We start from the raw sequence: 23,384 nt of genomic DNA, 5'->3' as shown, positions 1-23,384 counted from the left end.
CGCAACAGATAATGTCCTAATACTCACCTAGCTATCGTGTCTAGTCTACCGTTTCATACTCATCTTCGGCATCATGCATGTCAGTTATGTTATGATCTCTTATATCTTTTAACAATGCCTTTCTCGAGCATTTCGGACACTGCAATCAGAATAATATTAAGTAAGGCAAGAAAAGTTATTAAAAGAATCTCAACAATTAAAGATGAAAAAGTAATCCGAGTTAAAATAAACTTACCTTAGATGAAAATTTTTCATCTATCTTATTCTTAATCAATTGCGTTATGCATGGCTTTCCAAAGAAATGGCCACTGCAGATGAACAATATAGAAATATTTTTTATATAAGTAGGGTAATTAATTATAACAAGGAATAAGGGTATGTTTTTCTTGGTTGCATGTAAAAGTGATTACCAGATTGTATGGTCTCCAGATGGAGTGCATGCTTCCTTACAAAGAGAGCACTTCTTCCCTTCACTAATATTGTAACCATATTTCCTCTTTCTTGAAGCTTCTAGAGCTTGTTGCCCTGCACAAACTTGATCCCATTTTCGTTTTTTTTCTGCAGAACGCAAATCATGGAGCTCATTTCTTGTTAGCTTAATCTCCTCCTCCAACTTGTTTCTCTTCTCCGAGACCTCCCTATATTTTCGTACGGTTTTAGCCAATTTCTCTTGCATACTTTTACAATACTCATCGAATGAAGAACGAAAGGAGGAATGTAAACTTTCCAATCTTTGCATTGCTTTTCTGTTTGGAGAACTTGTGCGTTCTTCTTTATCATGTTGATCATTCTTCTTCCTAGGCAGACAATGATCCTTCTGCTCTGCTTCATTTATCATAAAATCCTTCTCTCCAGTTTCACTTGAACGTTTGGGCTCCTCCACAGTAGTTTTCACAGAAGATGCATGCTGCTGCTCAGTTGTTTTCCTCACATTTTTCTCTCCACATAAACCAAATATCTCACCACCTTCTTCTTCTCTTCCTTTTCTCTCCGCCATTGCCGCAGCAAATCAAAGAACTCAAGTTGGGTGGAAACAGTTGGACGTGAGAGTAGATTCAACAGCTGGTCAGCCTCCCAACAGGGTCTATGGCCTCATGCAGTGTATTGGCAACGTTTCAACATCAAAATGCTCAGACTGTGGACAACAAGCGTATATTTCTCTTCAGGAACGTTGCGGCAACAACATAGGTGGTCGGGTGTTCATGGATGAATGCTTTCTCGGCTATGACAACATTAATTTCATTTCAACATTAGATTCCCAACTATATCTACCCCTCTTTAACATCAATAATGTCTCAAGCAACAATATGGTTGAATTCAACGCCACTACTTCCACTCTTCTCGCCAATCTGTCTAAAATTGCGGCCCAATCTGCAGATAAGCGATACGCTATTGGATCGGCTAGCTATTCCACATCCAAGTATGTCTACGGCCTTGCTCAATGTTGGAGATATTTATCCAGCGAGGATTGTACAACATGCTTGGGTAATGCACGGAGCCAAGTGGAGGGTTCTGTGAAACAAGGAGCTGATATTCTATTAGCAAGCTGCACGCTAAGATTTGAGACAAGCCCATTTTTTGACACTACAGACGCTTCACCACCGTCTGCAACAATTTCCCCACCAACTGCAACAATTTCCCCACCGCCCAAAAAAGGTCAGATCCAATCAAAGAATATATGCCTCTATTTCATCTTTCATAAATATTGAATTTTAATATTCTCTTTAATATGTTTACATTGGAAAGAATCTATATTGCAGGCAAATCTTCGAAAATATACCGAGGACTTGTGCATTCCTCTTCATCTTCTTCGTTTTCCTCACTTTCTTGGGTACAGTTCAGGTTTCTTGGCTTCCATCTCCTCCTCTCTCTATGTATTTGTCGCCACCTCATGGTATAAAGATTATGTGGGAATATTTGCAAATTTATTTTTAAGTCCCATTTGCTTGTAGCTATCATTACAGTTTTCGCATAACTATTGTATTGTATGCCACTGCAGCTTCTTAGGTTGCTCAATAATAGTATTCTTGCAGGTATACCTAACATGCAGTGCCATTTGTGAGAGATATACGGTTTAGTTCGTGTGGGCAACGTGGATGAGGCATTGACCGTTAAACAACAAATCCAAGCTCTGCAAAGGCAACGGCTGGTGGGTTCACTCAATATAAGCAAATAATCTAATTTTAATCTGAACAATTGGATTTTTCCCATTTGATCTATCATCTCCTTTTTTCGGGAAAAAGAAAACATGATCAATGATGATCATTGTGGAGATCTCGATATAATATTTTCAAGCTGGAGAGGAATATCCAGGATGGAAAATCTATTGAATAATGAGAATGTAGGTTCTCTCCGCATAATAGCTCACTGCCCAACTCATTCGATCGAGAATCTTCTCCAGCCGTCCATTTCATGAATTCTTCTCAAGCTTACCTAGGATGGCAGGTTCATGACATTTGAACATTCCTTAGACACTCCTATTTAATTTAGGGGAAAATATTTCAATCTTAGTTGTACTTATATTGATTGTAAGATAAAAAATTTTAATATAATTATAATTTGTTTGTGTATGTAATAAGATGATAATTAAATGACAAATGAATATAATTTGTGTAGTTAAGTGGATTTGATTTTACAAAAATTTCAAAGTGCATTTAGATAGTATAAGAACAGCTTAGTTTTTGGGAATTAATAACATTTTATTTATGCAATTATCTCTTAGATGTAATGAGTGGTGTGAACTTCCATAATTTTAAGATATAGAATATTATAAATCATTATTTGGGCATTCTTGAAAGGTTTACAAGGTGTTTAACAATTGATGATTATAATACAAGTAATATAAGTTGATTTATCTAAAGGTCTTTTATTTTAAATGAATAATTCCAACTATGAAATACATATATTGTAGTGAAGGAAATGTTATTTTCAACATAGAATAATACTTTGTAAAATCTTAATTTAGAATGTATGACTACCTATTAAAGATATGTTACCTAACTATAAATTCTTAAATTCAGAAAATGAATAATTACACATCACAAGAAATATAATGCTAGATCGTATGAAAGAGTGTAAGGAGATGAGAAAAGGAATCTAGAAAGTACACACAAAATCTCATTAGTTCAAGTACTAGCACACCTACCCTATCATCTTATTTGCACTCATTATCCTTGAGTTACATGATGCCCTCCTAAAATGGTAGAAAATACAAGTACATTTTATCAAATCTATCCTCTAAGTACACCAAGAGCTAAAGGCCCACAAATATATATTAATAAGCTTTTTTAATTCAAAATAACCTTGTTCATAGAGAAAATAAAATTATTGTGCTACTTGTGATATTTCCTTCAACTAAAGGCACTATTTTGGCCTTTCAACCTAAACAAGTAATTAATGAGATAAGGAAAAATATAATTCAATTGTGTTGTATCAATCCTAAGTGCATTGTGGATTCAAATTTAAAATGTGAGTAGTCTATGAGTATAAAGATCATAGGTCAACAAAGATCTGAAAATCTAGTGCATGTGAAGTTGATTAATAGGTGGTGATGGAAACTAATACATGATTTTGCAATTAAAAGCAACCTAAAAATGGGGACTAACCCAGAAAAACAAAATGATGCACAACAACTACAAGTTAGAAGAGACCAAGATTAATCTACCTCCCATTTTAAATTCAAAAATATTGCATGAAAGTATCCCAAGATTTGGCAAGAAAATCGTAGACACTATGAAACATAAAATATACATAAACCATAATATTTGAGAGTCCATAAAAGCACCATGAACATAACTAACAAGGGATGAAAGCTAAAGCATTTAACATAACAACAACTAAATTTGAAAAAAAAAGGAGAATTAATTCTACTTGTTCTTCTCTTTCTCATCTAGCTTATCTAGCAACATTTGAAGCCAATCATCAACAAGGAACCTATCGAGTGAGTCCATGGTGTCCACTCTCAGTGCCAAGGTGAGACCTTTCTTTGCATACAAAACTTGGAGGGTAGATGCAATTGAATGTAACATCCTAACAAAAACCCTAGTAACCTCATCAAACCTCTGCTCCAAGTTCTCCTATCTCTCTTCCATTTTTTTAAAGTTCCTGTTAATGACTCCCAATGCTTCAAAATTCTAGTGATTTTTAGTAGGAAGGGGTCACATGAGAACCTTATTAGGTGCATTGTAAACTATTTTAGCTAACCATGAGGGGGAGGTGAGAGTCTCACCTTGTTCAATCCTTGACTTATTAGAGGTATCTTTCATATAAGTATTAGAGACATTGGATGAAAGGGAGCTCAAAAAATTACTTTCCTCACCCTTTCCCTCATTAATAGTCTCCTCCATCTCATTCATAGCACATTTCATTCATGAACTCTTACTCTTCTATTTTTTCTTGGGATATTTACATCTACCATTTCCAATGGAGTGAGAGCTAGGAGGCTCTAAAGTCTAGGCACACGATTCACATTCACCCATTTTTTCTTATTTCCCAAGGATCTCTGCCTACCACCCTTAATTTAAACATCCAAATCCACAATCTAGATATTTTTCTCCATTTTAATTTTCTTCAGAATATGGTGTGAGGAGGGTTTAAGAGTTCTAGTTTCTATAATGGACATCATTTTAGTAGAGATTTTAGGGCTAGAGATAGAAAGCATCAAATTAGGAAGGACCATATGGACATTGATAGGTTGAATAGGGAAGATACTCTTATGGAAACTATAAAGCTTAAACATAAAGGTTAGATGTAGGATATTATAGAATTTTCCTTTCTTAATCTTCTTCCTAAACTAAAAAATGGTGTCTTCCATGGAATGTAGGAGAAAAGATCGGAAGGAGATTGTTGGAAATTTAATTGGGAAAGTTAGATATAGAGAGAGGGTGGGGGTGGGGGGCTGAATCAGGATCTTTTAAAATTTTATCCTTCAACTTTTTTTACTACATTCACCATATTGACCTTCTCATATCTAGTTTATGCATAACTTATAAACTTAGATATTGCAGTAAATAGATCTAACTATTTATCACACCCATAAAACCTAAACACTTGCCATAAAATATTTTGTTAGCCAGAAAACCTCCAAGGTGAAGATAAAATCAGGGTGGGGATAATACTCATAAATCTTTACTAGACTGCAGTACCAAAGTTAACCTTTTAGGGTTACAATTTTGATCACTTCTAATGATCTACCCTATTAGGGGTTTGGCCTACTAAGGTGTTTAAGAATGTTAGTTCTTACCCTATTAAAGGATTTTTCACTTACAATAAAGTAAGGAATATGTTAGGAAATTTAAAAAGGAATGTTATAACCAATCGATTAAGAGATTTTCCCTAATTTAATCTATTAGAAGTGTCTTAGTACCCGATCCTTTCATCTACACTTTAATTGTTGATTACAAATCTCCTCCTTCCAATCTTTGATCTATTCTCCAATTTGATACATCTTTACTTAATCCCTCACTTCTTCACAAGGTCAATATACTATGTTCTTCACAACTCTCTCATGCATGAAGAGCCCAAAATTTAACTCCTTTTCTTCCTTCACACACTTTGCAATCTCTTCTTTGATATCTCTCCTCGATTATTATAAATATAAGGTTTTGATCTATCTATTTCAATATTTATGTGGAGTCTTCTTGATGCTTCCCATTTTTCCTCTTCATCTAATTGGTTCTTCATTCCTCATAGGGATTCATGATCCAAAATAAAACACATAATAACCTTTATAACAAAATTTGTAATCTTTAAATGTTGCATCTATGTCACTTTGAATCAATTTACCTCAAAGTTTGTGTCATTTTAGATGTTTATGTTATCTCTGTGTTACTCGACACTCACTATTTCTAATGCTCGGTCATGATTTTTCTTTGTTCTCTTGCTCATCCTTAAGTGTACTCAAAACCTTCTATATAACTTGACATATATATGCGCTTTCTACTCAGTGTTCAATAGGATCAACTTGTACTGAAAATACTTGGTGGCCAAAGACTTGTTTGACTCCTATAGAGCTCGAAATATACATGATTATTTACAAGACTTTACATGACTCAACTTATATAGAGTAGCTCAGTTGCAATGAGAATTGACTGACTTTTCCATATAAATGTCTAAGTGTTTGATACTAATAAACAACAAGACTTAGAGATATTAATAGAGATGAGGCCACAATTTTGAAAATGGTTTAAAATGGGGAAATGGTAGTAGTAGAAAATTTGAAATCTACCCTCTTAGATGAGATATCTATAGTATAGAATAATTCTTTCCAGGGATATGATATCTCCATTCTAACAAAACTATTATGATCTCATACCAGGCTTTCACTAGGCCAACAAAACTAGTTAAGACTAGCTTTATCTACAATATGGGTTTGCTTCTGCCACTTATGGCCCTCCGAGTAGAAACCAAAGAACTTTTTGATGACATCCTAATTGATCTCAAATGAGATCCCATTCACAATCACTCAGTTTTAGTCCAATGGTTAAAAAAATGCATAGTGATTGATTTGTCATATCTCTCAATACACTACATAAAAAACACTAAACTTCCCTCTACGTCTTTGTAGTTTTCAATGGATCTTGGCTCAAATATGAATAGGTTTACCATCCATTTCCTCACTCTTGCCTAGGTCCATAGGAAAATCCTTAGAGATCTTTGTCATAACCCTAGCTAAAATCCAATGAAGGCTAAAAAAAGAGAGAGCACCAAGAAACTTGTGAACTAAGGAAATAAAATGGTTAAAACCAAATGAAAAGGCTCTATGAAATAATGCCACACAATTGGCACTACCACCAAAGAATCCTAGTTAATAAAATATGGTGTTATGAGTTCTCTTATTGCATGGTTATGTTTACTATTCAGTATAATTATTTGTCTTACATATATGCAAGTTATAAGGAAACTAATAATATCTTGTATTCCCCCCCCAGCCCCCTTAGTATACCCTATTTTAACACTTTCCACATGATGACTAGTTATGTCCAGTCTATCTAACATTTATCAAACATATTTATCTTAAATATTGGCTTAGAAAACCCATCTAATCATACCAAATAAACTAAATACAATTTTTTAGTTATCCTTTACTAATTTAGTTAATAATAGGCCTACTACAAATAGATTACAATAATTTATGTATGTTCCAATGATTGACAATGGAAAAATTAAAAAATCTAGTGTAATCAAATTTTCAAAACCTCTATTCAAATTGAGCATCCTCTCAAAAGGCACATACATTACAACACACAAACATACCTTTTGTACAAATTTTTGTCAAACATTTTTTGGAGCATACTATCAAAAGACACATACATTACAAGACACATATACCTTTTGTATAAATTTTAGTCAAAATGTTTTAGTTCCTTTTTAGAGGGTTTCTAGATCAATTTATTAATAGTTATTGCAAGTCACAAGATTTTAGGTATTGATAATATATGTAAGACAAGAAAAAAATAGTTCTAACACCAGATAAACTAGTCCTAACACAACATAAAAGTAAATAAAAAATATCCTAGATATTGGTAGAGTAGAAAATTAGGACTATAATCATTGGATTCATTAGTTATTAAAAGATATAAGAAAACATACTACTGGCATGCATACAAAATATGGAAATGTATACAAATTTATGAGAATGACACATATTATATTTTTAACTATTTTGTGATGGCTATATGTCACAATTGTGATGACCATGTATTATAGCTATGACAACTAGTGATATCACAAAAATTCTATTAAAACATGTGATGCTTGTGGTTATCCATTGCAATTGCAATATACATGTGCATTATAATTTGGCGCTGCACCTACTTACTCATGTCATCACAATCTTGAGATGGGTATCAAAATTGTAACAGTTTCTTATGGAAAATTCCCATGATTATGGCATCATTTGCATAGCATAGTCATGCAAAGAAGTGTCACAATATGTATACTGATATCTCTATTTTGATAGTTTGATGTAGAAAATTCCCATGATCTAGTGTCGTCATTTCTACAATATAATCATTAGAATAAATGTCATAATATTTTAACTGATGTTGTAATTACAATGATTTCATATAGAAAATTCCCATGATACTATCATCATTTTCACAACAAAATTATGGGAATTGGTGTCACAATTATTTAACTTGTACTATAATTGTAATAGTTATATTTAGATACTTCCCATGATCATGTCATTATTTTCACAGCATCACTATGGGAAGAAGTGTCAAAAAATAAGGTTGAGTGTCACAATTACTATGACAACTACATGGTCTTTGATAGGATCATTGCCTTCTAAAATATCACCTTCAATACGCCAAGCTTAAATGCAACACGAATAGCTCTCTTTCATTAGTCTTCGATCCTACTTGCATTGGCCAAAATTTTTAAGTCATGAGAGTCATCCACTCTCTTCTATAACTTAAAAATGAAAGCAACAAATATTAACATGTGTTCATATTTGTTGTTGTAATTTTTAACTATGGATGAGAGTGGATAGATCCTGACTCTCAAATTTTATCCATTATGGGGGGATAAAAGATTACCAATACAGAACTATCTCTATCACATTCAAGCCATGTGAATTTAAAATGACCATAAAGAATGTGATCACCCTATCATAGAATATAATGCATCACTCAAATTATGTTAATATTTGCAAGCATCCAAAAACATATACATTTTTAAAAAATAAAAAAAATCAATCAATAGAAATGAAAATAGAATGAAATTCACTTACCTAGCTATTAGTGAGAGTAAATTCCAAGTAATCATGAGCGTTGACTTAAGATTATTCAAAAACACCTCAAGCTAATAGAGACTAGATATGACAACTAGGGCTACTGATTGTACATTTTATTTGTTCCTTTCATGCTTATTGATTTGGGGTTTATTTCTTGATCTTCTTGAAATACAAAGGGATTTAATTGAAACTTTATTTCCAAGGATTATTGTGTTGTTGAAGAAAAGAAAGATCATATTTAGCAAATGTTTCATCAAATTCCTACGGATAGTTTGGTAGTCACAATTTTTTAATATAGAGGTGGAATTACATATAACAAAATTAGAAATTAGATGTCTTAGAGTTGTCTCCTTAAATAGAACAATTCAAAGGTAAAAAAAATGACCTATTAGGTACACTTCTCACAATGACTAATTTTAGAAAACAATGAGGGTATGTGCAGGATCATGGTGTGCCAAAAAGTGGCAATCTAAAAAATATGTAGTTCTAAAATGTGCCAAAGCATTTCAAAGTCTATTCAAAGTTTTTTCCTACCCATCTTGATACCAAAAAAAATTAATACCATTATAAGGCCTAGTATATCTTTGAATACCAAAACTACATGGTCAACTTTAGAATGCACCGAAAATGTGTTTTTGGCCTGTTATTGTGTGTTTTTTACTTCAAACATATATTTGATGACTTTTTTTTAACCCAAATTTTATGAAAGGAAAAGGGTTTCTTAAGAATGCTATTAGCTTTCCTTAAATGTTATGTCTACAAAATTATAAGTTTAGTAATCAAATATAACAGTTTTTTTCTAAAGAAGCTATGTATAAACTGTTGATTGATACACTAATTGAAAAATAACTATAACTTTCAAATGATAAATCATTTTTAAACTCTAAAAGATACATCACATTCTATGCTTATTCTACTATAAGTTTAAAAAAAAAAGAAAAAAATAAATTTTGTAGACTTTTGAATTAGTTAAGGTGGTGAAACATGAGAGTTTTCTTATTCTAGAAATACTATAGTAGAAAATTTATAATTAATTAATTATTTAGAATAAAAATATCCAAAAATATGCTTCACATCCTGGGCATGAGTCTACTTCTTATATCTAGAATCTTATTCAAAAAATTGCCGTCTAATTTTGATTAAGGTGGTCAAACATATGTCTACTTCTTGTTTTGTACTATTGTATTAAAATTAATTTTTTTTACCAATCAATTTCTTACATTTTTTAGATAAAGCCTTGTAATATAGAAACTAAATTCAATTTCCTAATTATTATTTTCTCTCAACTTTTTGATAAAAAGTTTATAACAAGATGAAAATTGCATGCCAAGTTGACATAACCCTAACTTGCTAATTTTTTTTTGCCACTTAAGGGCATAGTTTGGTTGACCATGATCTTGCACATACCCATGAGTAAAATTTGAATTTTCCATAAACAATACTAAAAATTAAGAACTAATGGTCTGTATGGCAATGAGAATACAAGAAGAATAGGCATATGTAAATTCTTAAAATTTTGAATTCTTCATTTGGATGCACCAAATCAGAATTGGAATACAAAGTAAAATAGGAATATGTATTCCAATTTTGGCCCAAAAATGAGGTTTTGCAATTCCATCCAAATAGGTGTTATTGGAATATATATTCCTATTCCAGTATTATTTATGTTTAAAAATATAAATTTTGGGATCTACAAATTTCCCATCAAATATTGGCTAAACCAAAAAGAGAAGAGGAATACATAGCCCCATTTTCTATTTCAGAATAGTTATTCCTATTCCCACAACCAAACAGACCCTAAAAGATTCCCAAGACACTCGTGATATATTTGAGCATCCGCAATACTAGTAGGAAAATGATCTAGTAGGAATATGATCCTTATTGACTTGAATGTGTGTGGAATCTTTTATGTTTTCTTTGATGGGAACCAAAACCAACATAATTTGGTTAAATGTTAAATTTAACATAACTCTGGATGTATTCTAGATGAAAGCATTGATAATTTATATGAGAAAGAGAGGTTGGTATGAGTGATAGTCACTAATATTTAAAGAGAGGCAAGAGACATCATCAAAAAAGATATTACATATTCTCTTCAAAAATATTAGTGGTACTCAAAATAGGCCTATCTCATTAAGGAAGAGTAATCACTTAAATGTTATAAAGAATTTCATTCATTCTTATGACATATATGTACTTATGAACCACTAGTCATGAAACATGGTCAATGAAACTTTTCCACAACCAACAAAGAAGGGTTTGATTCAAATGGATATAAAAATGATATTTTCCAATGTTTACTAGGGATGTATGGGAAGAACATCCCTTTATTCCTACTGAATTTTGGATGTCCCCTAATTTTGTACAATTTAAACATCAAAATAAAAATGAAAATGACTTGATAAGAAATATGGAACACTTAATATGAGAGTTGCATAAAATAGTAAAGAAACCAGGCTTCCTTATAAACACAACAAACCTAAATTGAGAGCAACCACTTGTTGTAGATTTTCAAGTATGAGTAAAATTATTCCTATGGGATTAGGGATAACTTTGTCCTCATAATTCCACATGCAACCAAAATGCATTCACAAATGAAATGATAAATAACTAATTCCTTGGAAATTATTTCATTATAACACTAAAAAAGGGGCATCATTGTTTAGAAGGAATGAATGAAATGCAACCATTAAGGATAGTTGTGAATCTACTTAGTGTGGAGATTAAATTATAAAGGATATTTCAAATATGTTTGAATTATCTTTTAATGCTCTATGGTGTAATAATCAATATGACAAGATTTTACAACCAAATATTTGACCTCTATATTTTTTATCAATGCAATCATATACTTTTGGAATCTTGATTTTTTACACCCTGTAAAACTTAAGGCTATTTTAGCATTCCCTAAATCTATTGGCAAAGTAATGTTAACTTTTGTTCAATCAGAATGAATTCTAGTTAAATTCACTAGCATTAAAATTAGATTTGGACTAACATTGACTAATACACCTATACAATTGCTCTTTGTTAATTTTGAAAAATCTTAACAGGTATTAAGAAATCTAGACTTTGCATGAAATGTTGTATATTGTTAGTCAACATATATGGTTGCTAATATTTTCTCTTTTTAATAATTTTTTTGTTTAGATATTCTAGTGAGTAGGGAGATGGTTAGTAAAATGTACATATAAACCAGAATAAATGTAATGTAGATGATGTTAAAATATAACAATGCAATATGCATAGAACACGAACATTGCATCATAATTTTTAATCCCTTATAATTGTGATAGAATATCATTTTGATCATTTCACATTGGAATGTACCTTTGGATATTCAAAATGTCTTTTTTTTGGAATTTTATTACGCCGAGAGGCGTTCTATACAATGGCAGCACAAATGCCCAGCACGGGAATATGCCAAGATTCCTGTCAATAGAAAAGAATTGGGAGCAGTTACAAACTTCCAAATTAAATATTAAAAAAGAATTCCCGAAATAATAGCTGGCCGAAATAATAGGAAGCCAAATGGAGGCTGAAATAATAGGCTCGAAAAAGTAGGGCCCGAAAAAGTAGGACCCAAAAAAATAGGGCCCGAAAAAATAGGGGCAAAATAATTTCAATATGATTTTTTTTTTTTGTTAAATATAATTTTGCATGCACATTCATGCTTTTTTTTTTTTGCGGGGAGTGGGGGAATTTGAAACAAATTCGTGGAATGTGAAGAGACGTCTGTTGGGGGATATGAGGAGCCTCTCAGAAGTTATAAAACCAAGGCTACTCATTTCATTTTCATTTTATGTTTTTGCAGGAAGGAAGAGGTGAAGGTTATTGGAGGATTAGATTGGAGTTTTTGAATAGGAGTAAATTGAAGTTTTGGAGTAACATTTTTGCAGGTGAGATTTCTATTTTTTATTTACATTTTCATTTAGATTTAGATGTAGAAGTAAATTGAAATTCAAAATTAGTTATAATATTCTACTTTGATTTATATTTCAATTTTAATTAATACATTTAGATTTAGAATTCTGTTCATATGATCGAAATTGAGGCCACTAGAGGACCTGTGCAGAGTTTTTCGTGGAGATAAGCATGTGGGTACTGAATCAAGGCACATTAGGCCTCTTGGAGATGTAATTGCGGTGACTTCCATGGCTTTTTGAATCGAATAAGGCAATCTAAACAATCTCAAATCTGAAATTCTTTTTTTCCTTTTCAGCCGAAGACAGAACAAAGATTGCTTGCAAGAAATTTTGCAGAGTTTACGATTTGATTGCTTATGGCCGACTATTCTTGGTAACTGATATTTCTATTGTATATTCCCGTGCCCAGCACGGGAAGTTTTAATCTATACAATTTATTTTGTGCATTTAGTGCACAAACTAAAGAATGCATATGCAATCAATTTTTTTATCAATCTTTATGATAGCTTTTTTTTTTAAATAGAAAATAGAAATTATTCTTTTATGTATGTAGAAAAAAATTAGAAAGATTTCATGTATGTAAAAAATTAAAAGAATTCTATATACATCTAGATTTATTGAAAAGAATTCTATTTACATCTAGATATTTTGATTGAAATAACCATAATGTAAAAACAAAATATAAATAGAAATGTTAATATATGTATGTAAAAAAAATTAGAAAGATTGCATGCATCTAAAAAAATTCTATTTACATCTAGATTTTTTTAGAATGGAAAAAAATGGATAATAGAAATATCAGTTCCGTGTTTGTAGAAATAAATTAGAAAAACATGTATCTAGAAATTAAAAAGATTCTATATGTGTCTAATTTTTAGATTTTACTTTATTCTAAACTAATTATTGATGGATATATATTTTAAAAATATTTATGTAGTTTAAGGTTTAGATTTTAATTAATTTGTATGCAAATAGGAAAAAGAATAAATATTTTATATATATGTAGATTAATTTCTATTTTTAAAATTTACAAGTAAATGAGTACTTTATTCATTTAAAGTAAACAAGTTTTTAAGTAATATATTTTTATTTTAGAAATATATTAATCATAATGTTCATTTATTATTACTTATTTAATATACTTACTCTCAAATCTAAGACAATAGAAATGATATTTTATTAACTTTGAAATAGGGAAGTGTTAAGCAAGTTCGTTTACAAAAATACCAAAAATATATTTGGTCTTTGATCAAATTGGATTTAATATTAGAAATATAAATATGATCATTAACAATTAAGCTAAATTCAGTTCAAAACAATAATGTTATTTAAATTTAAATAATTTTTTTTGAAAAGAATTCTATTTACATCTACATATTTTGATTGAAATAACCATAATGTAAAAACAAAATATAAAATAGAAATGTTAATATATGTATGTAGAAAAAATTAGAAAGATTGCATGCATCTAAAAAAATTCTATTTACATCTAGATTTTTTTAGAATGGAAAAAAATGGATAATAGAAATATCAGTTGCATGTTTGTAGAAATAAATTAGAAAAACATGTATATAGAAATTAAAAAGATTCTATATGTGTCTAATTTTTAGATTTTACTTTATTCTAAACTATTTATTGATGGATATATATTTTTAAAATATTTATGTAGTTTAAAGTTTAGATTTTAATTAATTTGTATGCAAATAGGAAAAAGAATAAATATTTTATATATATGTAGATTAATTTCTATTTTTAAAATTTACAAGTAAATGAGTACTTTATTCATTTAAAGTAAACAAGTTTTTAAGTAATATATTTTTATTTTAGAAATATATTAATCATAATGTTCATTTATTATTACTTATTTAATATACTTACTCTCAAATCTAAGACAATAGAAATGATATTTTATTAACTTTGAAATAGGGAAGTGTTAAGCAAGTTCGTTTACAAAAATACCAAAAATATATTTGGTCTTTGATCAAATTGGAGTTAATATTAGAAATATAAATATGATCATTAACAATTAAACTAAATTCAATTCAAAACAATAATATTATTTAAATTTAAATAAAATAAGCCATGTTTACTTTGAAACATCAAACAACTAATTAACTAATACAATAATTAAAATAAATGAATCTATTATGACATAGAAAAATATTTTCGAAGTATAATTTCTTTGTTTTTGAATCAATATGAGTTTTTTTTTCTACTTGAAAAGATAAACCATCCTAATTGTCATCCTTAGTTAACCCTAACAACAACCCCTACCTTAGCCCTAGCCCCAACAATGATGTACAATATAACTATAATCCAACATTAAACTATAATTATAGCACTAAAACATATCCCTATTGATATAACGAAAATCTCAGTCCAAACCATAATCTAAACCAAAAACCTACACACTAATATTGGTTATAGTCCTAACCCTAAAATCTAACCCTTAACCATAATGTAAAAAAAAACTCCAAAATATTGATCAAAATCCTAAACGTACCTATATGGATAACCATGATATTAAACTCTAAATCCAGTCCCAAGGTCCTAACCATGGTGTAAACCTATAACCGAACTCTTGAAAAATTTACTAATCCTTGATCCTAATCACATTCCCAACTTTAAACTTGAACCATAAACCATAGTTGTAACCATAATCATAAACTTAAACAAAACCCTAACCCTAAAGGTACAATCATAAAATTAATCATAGCTTAGACCCTAATCCTAGCACAAACCACAATCATGACCAAATATAAATCTTCACCTTACCCCTAATCATAATTTCAATGTTAACCCTAACATTAGTTTCAATCCTACCATGATATGAACCCTAATATAGACTTCACCTTGATCCTCACCCTAATCTTAAGTCTAATTAAACCCTGACTAAAACCTAATCTAAATGATATATCTAACTATAATCCTAACTGTAATTATCATACAACCCAATGCTAACCCTCATGTATATTTAATCCCTAATCTTAACTCTAAATATTCTATAAACTCTAGAATTGACCTTGATTCTAACCATAACCCTAAAATCTAAATTGTAACCATAGCACGAAAGGTGGGGACCCCCGCTACATGGCACAATTCTGGGTCTTGGAGCCTTGCGAAAGCACTACAGAGTGAGGAAATGTCATAAAGGTGACATGTAGTAGCATGATGCAATTTTGGGCTTTAGAGCATTGTAGAAACAATGCAGCTTAAGGAGGTGCTAGAATGGAGACTCATAGAAAGAAGAGGAAAGACATTCATGTCGCTGGCAAAAAACTATGAAAAGAGATAACATGATGTCTTAACCTCCCACAAAAAATGCAAGGTTGATCCCAAGGGGGAATTTGGTTTCCCCAAAAATGAATGATGGTCATCGATGAAGGTCTTCCTCTCGAAATAGACGGCATAGATGCATCGTGAATCCTCACCAATGAAGGATTAAGTCGCAACCGTCGATGTAGATTCTCCCCTCAAAAAGGATGACTAAGATGCAACAAGGAAACTCCTCCCAATGAAGGATTAAGTCACATTCGTCGATCAAGATTGGCTTTATTTCCAATGGATGACTAAGATGTAGTGAAGAGATTCCTCCCAACAAACGAAGCAGATAGCACAAAAGGTGTGAACCCCCTCCATGTGGCACAATTTTGGGTCTTAAAGACTCATGAAAGCATTGTGGAGTGAGGAAATGTTGGAAAGGCAATGCGTGGTAGCATGATGCAATTTTGGGCTTCAGAGAATTGAAGAAACAATGTAGCATGACGATGCATCAGAATGGAGATGCATGGCAGCATCTTGTGCAATTCTAGGCTTTAGATTGTTTCGAAGACACTAGCATATAAAGAAACGTTAGAATGGGAATGCATGGAAACATCTTGCACTTTTGGGAAGATGGGAAGATAGCTCGTGAAGAAATAAGAGTTATCGAATCTCGCAACATGAATCAACCCGACCAAGAAAAAATGATCCAGTGTGGTCAATGAAGAAACCGAGCCAACACAAAATGTTAGCTGCCAACTTTAGTGATGTTAACCCTCTGCAAAGAACCTATCCCATTTAAGGTCTCTCAGATCAGACATTAGTGATGGGTTGAATAGGGGGAAAAAATAGCACACAATGCCCTCCTAAATGAAATTCTAAATGTAACACTAATAACCATAGTCCTACTTCTTTCCCTAACCTTATCCATGAGCATGGGAATATACATATTATTATATAGGGCACCTTATATAATAATAAATATAATCTAAAATCCCAACCGTTACTCCCCTCCTAACTATAACTGTGACCATAAGAAAACTTCTAAATATAACCCTTCCTCTAACTCTAACCCTAACCCTAACCCTAACTATAATTGTAACCCTATCCCTACCACTAACTGTAACCCTGAATCTAACTCTACCATAATTGGACTTTAACCCTAACTATAACTATAACCCTAAACCTAACTCTAACCTTAACCGTAACCATAACCATAACCCAAAACCTAACCCTAATCGTAGCTAGGATTCTAATACTCTGTCTACCCCTAACTCAAACTATAGCCCTAACTATACCTCAAACTCTAACCGTAACTCATATTCTAACCCTAAACCTAACCCTAACCTTGACCCTAACCCTAACCCTAAGCCTAAGCCTAACCCTTTTTCTACCCCTATCTCTAACCCTAACCCTAACCCTAACCCTACCCCTAACTCTAACCCTAAATCTAACTCTTTCTGTAAATCTAACTCTACCATAATTAGACTCTAACCCTAACCCTAACTTTAATCCTGACTGAAACCCTAACCCTAACCCTAACTCTAACCTTAACCCTGACTCAATCCCCTTACCCTAACCTTAACATTGATATAACTCTCTCTATATATAACCCTAACTCTAAATATAAACCTAACCCTAACCCTAACCCTAACCCTAAATCTAACTCTAACCCTAACTGTAAGCGTAACCCTACCCCTACCCATAACTCTAACTATAAATCTAACTCTACCATAATTGGATTTTAATTTTAACCCTAACCCTAACTCTAACCCTAACCTTGACTGAAAACTCTAACCCTAACCCTAACTCTAACATTAACCCAACTGTAAAATTAACTCTATTGGTAACTCAAACCCTAAAACTAACCCTAATTCTAACCCTAACTCTAACTCTAGCTCTAGCTCTAACCCTAACTCTAACCATAACTCAAACTCAAACCCTAAACCTAACCCTAATCCTAACCCAAATTATAATGCTTTGTCTACCCCTAACTCAAACTATAACCCTAACCCTAACTCAAACTCTAACCCTAACTCATACTCTAACCCTAAACCTAACCCTAGACCTAACCCTAACCTAGAACCTTACCCTAACCCTAACCCTAACCCTATCTATAACCCTAATCCTAACCCTAACTCTAATCCTAATCTTAACCCTAATTCTAATCCTAACACTAACCTTAACCCTACCCCTAACTCTAACCATAAATCTAACTCTACCATAATTAGAATCTAACCCTAACCCTAACCTTAACCCTAGCTCAAACCCTTACCCTAACTTTGTCCCTAACCATATATCTACGTATGACTATAACATTTTACATTACAATATCCCAAAAATAAAATATATATTTTTATCTAAATTAACTCCTTATATTAAATTTAAAATAATATTTGACTCAAACCTTAACCATAACCCTAACCTTAACCATGAGCATTACTCTAACCCTAACCTTAACCATAAACATAACTCTACACCTAACTCTAACCCTAATTTTAACTCTACCATAATTGGACTCTAATCCTATCCCTAACCCTAACTATAAGCATAACTCTAACCCTAGCCTTAACCATGAGCATAACTCTAACGTTAGCCTTACTATAACCCTAACACTAACCCTAATCATAACCATAACCATACCTCTAACCCTAACCTTAACCATGACCATAACATTAACCCTAACCTTAACCATAAACATAACTCTAATCTAAACCATAATTATAACTCTAACAATAACCATAACCATAACTCTATCCCTAACCTTAACCATAGCTCAAACCCTAACCCTAACTCCAACCCTAACTCTAATGCTAACCCTAACCCTAATTCTATCCCTAAGGTTAATATTAACTATAATGGTAACTTTGTCCCTAACCATATATCTATGTATGACTATAACATTTTACATTACAATATCCCAAAAATAAAAAATATATTTTTAATCTATATTAAACTCCTTATATTAAATTTTTAAAAATGTTTTGAAGCATAATTTTATACTAACTTCATACAACTCTAATTAAAAATTAATTAACAATTTTATAGTAACCTTATCAAAATAAAAAATGAAAAGTAAATATTTTTCCTATTGCGCCGCGACTGCCACTAGCTATATATACCTCTATATATATTACGCCGAGTGTAATCGTTCTCGAGGCGCCTATTTTTATTTTCATTAATCCCAACTTCGATTAAAATAACTTTGGGATTAAATAAAAATAGGCGCCTCGAGAACGATTACACTCGGCGTAATATATATAGAGGTATATATAGCTAGTTACACGTTTAGACATCTATTCGTAAGGATACCCATGTTAGCTATAGCAGGGATGTATAAAGATGACTGTGTCATGATTTCATTCAAATTCAATGCTATTTTTCCATTGTTATGACTTCCGTGGGTTGCCACTAATTAGAAGAGTAGGGTGATACAAGGGGACATGCTTAACTAAAGGTTTCGATCCTAGCTAGCAATCAATGATAACTGATGAATCACTTCTAGGGGATTGGCTCATAGATTTCCTTACATGGCTTGACCACTTGCCCACACCAATAGTTAATGTGTCACTAGCTCTCACATGAAACATGGATATGACATCGACTCTCATTCACACTACTTCTCTTTATTACCAATTCCGTTATCTTACTCAAGTAATAGATACTGGCTCTAGATCATGGCTTGAAGCTATATTTCTTGAAATAGTTAAATATTATGATGATCTTGTAGCTAAAATAATTATATTATTGGGATCGAGGGATCATGTGTATGTTACATTGATTACTCCATGTGGTCCTCTTCGTCATGTATAAATAGGGATATCCCCAGTCATGATGAAGAAAAGGCACCGTGTAATTGTTCAGGAAATATAAGAAAGCAATAAGACACTGATGTTACTAGAAAGAATAACTGAAGAATTTCAGATTTTTACATCATTAGCTATTGTTCAAAGATAAGATCTAAACAAAGAAGCACGCTAGTACATGTCAAAAATCGCAAATAATTTGAAGATTGTGATCTTCCAACTCATTGGCACAATGATTTTTAATAATAAGAATTATCGGAAGCTTACAATTATAGATGATTGCATACTTCACCATGTCGTGTAAGGGATTTTCCATGAAAACTAAATATGAATAAGAAATAAACAGTATAGTGAATGAAACTAGCGATGAAAAACCCAGAGTCACGAGTAAAATCACACATAGTGGAACAAGCTGCAAAAACTGTTTGACAAAATGCGTCACAGAAACGTGATCTCGGAATATGTACAAATATATGTCACATTGCAATATATTATGAGGTTGTATAGTTATTCGATTTTATTTCTGGAGATGTTTCTTGAAGACCACACATACCCATGCAGCTTATGGTAAAGACCTTTGCGAATATGGCCACATGAGGTGGCACTGAATGTATGGAGAGAGGAGGAGATGGAACCCAACAGACCTGAACTGAACTCAAGAAGGCGATGAAAATGAAGAAGAGCGAGAAGAAGATAAAAATGAAGAAGATGAAGAAGAAAGCGTAAATCCTCAGTGCCTATAAATCTACTTTCACCTCCAACCATTTCGTCCAAAATTTTCAACCCAAGTTAAGTGTTTTGCTCGTGTGCGGCAATGGCAGAAAGAAATGTAAGAGAACTAAAAGCTGATGAGCAGCAGCATGCATCTTCTGTGAAAGCTACTGAGCAGCCCAAACATTCAAGTGAAATTGAGTTGAAGGCAGAGGAAGATGATCATTTTATAATAAATGAAGCAGAGCACAAGGATCGTTGCCTGCCTGAGAAGAAGATTGAAGAAGACGAAAAAGATGAAGAAGAAAGCACAAATTCTCCATCCAGAAAAGCAATGCAAAGATTTGAAAGTGCACAATCTTCGAGTCGTGCTGCATTCGATGAGTATTGTAAAATTATGGAGGAGAAATTGGCTAAAGCCGTACAAAAATATAGGGAGGTCTCGAAGATGAGAAACAAGTTAGAGAAGGAGCTTAAGCAAACAAGAAACAAGCTGCAGACTGGTGTTCAGAAAAGAAACGGAAATGTGATCAAACTCCAGAAGCTTCGAGAAAGAGGAAGCATAGTTATGACGTTAGTGAAGGGAAGAAGTGCTCTCTGTGCAAGGAAGCAGGCACTCCATCCGGAGACCATACCATCTGGTAATTTCTCTTACATGCAATCAAGAAAAACATACCCTTATTCCTTGTTATAATTTCTCTAATTATATAAACAGTTCTAATAAAATTATTTCTATATTGTTGATCTGCAGTTCGCTTTCGTGTGGCCATTTCTTTGGAAAGCCATGCATAGCACAATTGTTTAAGAGTAACAAAGATGGAAATCGTTCATCTAAGGTAATAAATTGAATTTAACTCAAATTCTTTTTATTCTTTAACTGCTCAGATTCTTTAAATCTTTTTTCTTGCCTTGATTAATATTATTTTGATTGCAGTGCCCAAAATGCTCGAGAAAGGCATCGTTAAAAGATATAAGAGATCACGACATAACTGACATGCATGATACCGAAGACTACTATGACCAGGTAGAATACTCAGCTCTCACCTCTGTTAACATATGGACATTATCTTTTGCGGACTGTTTTTTCTTAGTTTGGTTTGTTCTTTTCATTTATTCATACAGACAGTGATATTTAAAACATTGTCAATTGAAACTGTAGCTACTCAAATTTCAGCGGACTCATCATCATTCTTTTTCATTCCCAGGTCGAATGAAATTCGTCAATGGGAGCTTCATGAAAATTTGTGAAAGCGGGTCGCCTGATATTATATTAGATTAAGTTTCTGATTACATCGGATCAAATTTAATTTCAGATTTGAATATATGAATAGTTGTTGAATTTATAAATAAGCGTCTTATTATTCACATTATGTGATATATATTTATTTTATACAGTGATCATATATATATATATATATGGAATTATGTTGAAATTTATTTTTTGGGTTTCTCTATTTGATTATGTTTATTTGGACTTGAGATTTCTAAATTAGATATGCAGCTAATCTGCTATTACTCATGGAGTAATCAAATAATCTTTAGTTGAACTATTAAATATAATTTTTTTATTCATATATTTAACTTTTATCTTCTGGTGGAAATTTAAAAGTACGAAATGGGAGAATTGATTACAGTTAAGGTCACAAATCATTAAGTCTTACTAAAAATATGTAATAATATTTTTTAAATGCTAATTTTTCTTCTTTGCTTGGTCCAGATGTTTTGGCTTGGGGCGGTACCTTGTCTGGTAAATATCATGTCTCTGCTGGGTATCAAGAGATAACTAGACAATTATTTGGAGATGATGAGGTCCCTTGGTGGAAGCAAGTCTGGAATAAAGTTTCTTGGTCCAAGTGCAATTTTTTCATGTGGCTAGTGGCTCACAACCGTTGTCTTACCTGGGATAATCTTTGTAAACGTGGATTTCAGGGCCCCTCTTATTGTGTTTTGTGTGGTAATGGAGAGGAGTCTGTCTCCCATCTGTTCTTCCATTGCTCCTATTCTACTCAGATATGGCACCTTTGGTGGAGCGCTTGGGGTTGCTCTTGTTGGCATGCTTCCTCTTTCCCTGAGTTCTGGGCCCGCTTGGGTAGTGCTCCCTCCAAGTCTTCTTCTCTCCATGCTGCTTGGATTGCTGGCCCATCTTTCATGCTTTGGCATATCTAGTTGGAGAGGAATCGTTGTATATTCCAAGATGTTCGGCTTGGTGTTTTGCATCTTTGGTGGAAAATATCACATTCTCTCCAGGAAACTATTCTTGTGAAGTGTGAGCTTGATGGGGGTATAGATCCGATTGATCTTGCTATCTGTAATCACCTCAATTTTCATCTGCAGGATGGGGTTACGGCTCATAGGTTTCCTTCTATGTCCAGGCAGCTTCACCATCAGAGGAAGGGTCGGGTTAATCGGGATGGGCATTGGACTCCTCCTCCCTATGGAGTTTTGAAAATTAACACTGATGGTTCTTCCCGTGGGAATCCTGGTCCGGCTAGTATTGGCGGAGTGGCTCGTTGTAGTTCTGGGGATGTTAAATTTTTCTTCTCAGTTCATAAGGGTGATTATGCTAACAATCTCATGGAAGCTCAGGCTATTTTATATGCTGTGGAACAGTGTTGCTTGCGGGGATGGAGCAAGATTATTTGTGAGTCTGATTCCCAGGTGGTGGTGGACATGCTTTCTTCGCAAAAGCTTGAGGATGTTAGTTGGCAGCTGGCCACTGTTGTTAAGCAGATTCTTTTCTTCTCTTCCTCTTTTCAGTTCATTAGGTTCATGTATATTCCTCGAGAATGGAATAGAACTGCTGATTGTTTAGCCAAATGGGCTTCTAGTCATGATCTGGGTTGGAATATTAGGGATAGGGGGCAACTGTCCTTTGAGATGGTGCAAGAATTTGATGATCTTGTTGCTCAGGATCGAGCTCCTTGTTGAGCTCTCCTTGTTGTA

The 23,384-nt window shown here is 32.6% G+C and overlaps 1 protein-coding gene across 1 annotated transcript; it reads left to right on the top strand.

Annotated features, from left to right (window-relative positions):
• Positions 1 to 1,094: 1,094 nt before the first annotated feature.
• LOC149544313 (antimicrobial ginkbilobin-2-like protein) lies at positions 1,095 to 2,007 on the top strand. The gene is made up of 3 exons (XM_089795952.1): positions 1,095 to 1,656; positions 1,761 to 1,842; positions 1,953 to 2,007. Exons 1-3 carry the CDS (start codon positions 1,095 to 1,097, stop codon positions 2,005 to 2,007), a joined length of 699 nt encoding a protein of 232 aa, XP_089652078.1.
• The last annotated feature ends 21,377 nt before the right edge of the window (positions 2,008 to 23,384 follow it).

This window comes from Cupressus sempervirens, chromosome 8 (assembly GCF_028749045.1).
Source record: "Cupressus sempervirens isolate cs-2001-9-10 chromosome 8, ASM2874904v1, whole genome shotgun sequence".
NCBI classification, from domain to species: Eukaryota; Viridiplantae; Streptophyta; class Pinopsida; order Cupressales; family Cupressaceae; genus Cupressus; species Cupressus sempervirens.
The sequence above is the reverse complement of the archived record's forward strand: the minus strand, read 5'-3'. Positions and strand labels throughout refer to the sequence as shown.

Coding starts and splice junctions, on each gene's coding strand:
- LOC149544313 (XM_089795952.1), top strand. CDS start 1,095: ATGCAGTGTATTGGCAACGTTTCAACATCAAAATGCTCAGACTGTGGA. Junction 1,657..1,760: donor TTCCCCACCGCCCAAAAAAG/GTCAGATCCAAT, acceptor TCTATATTGCAG/GCAAATCTTCGAAAATATAC. Junction 1,843..1,952: donor CTTTCTTGGGTACAGTTCAG/GTTTCTTGGCTT, acceptor ATTTGCTTGTAG/CTATCATTACAGTTTTCGCA.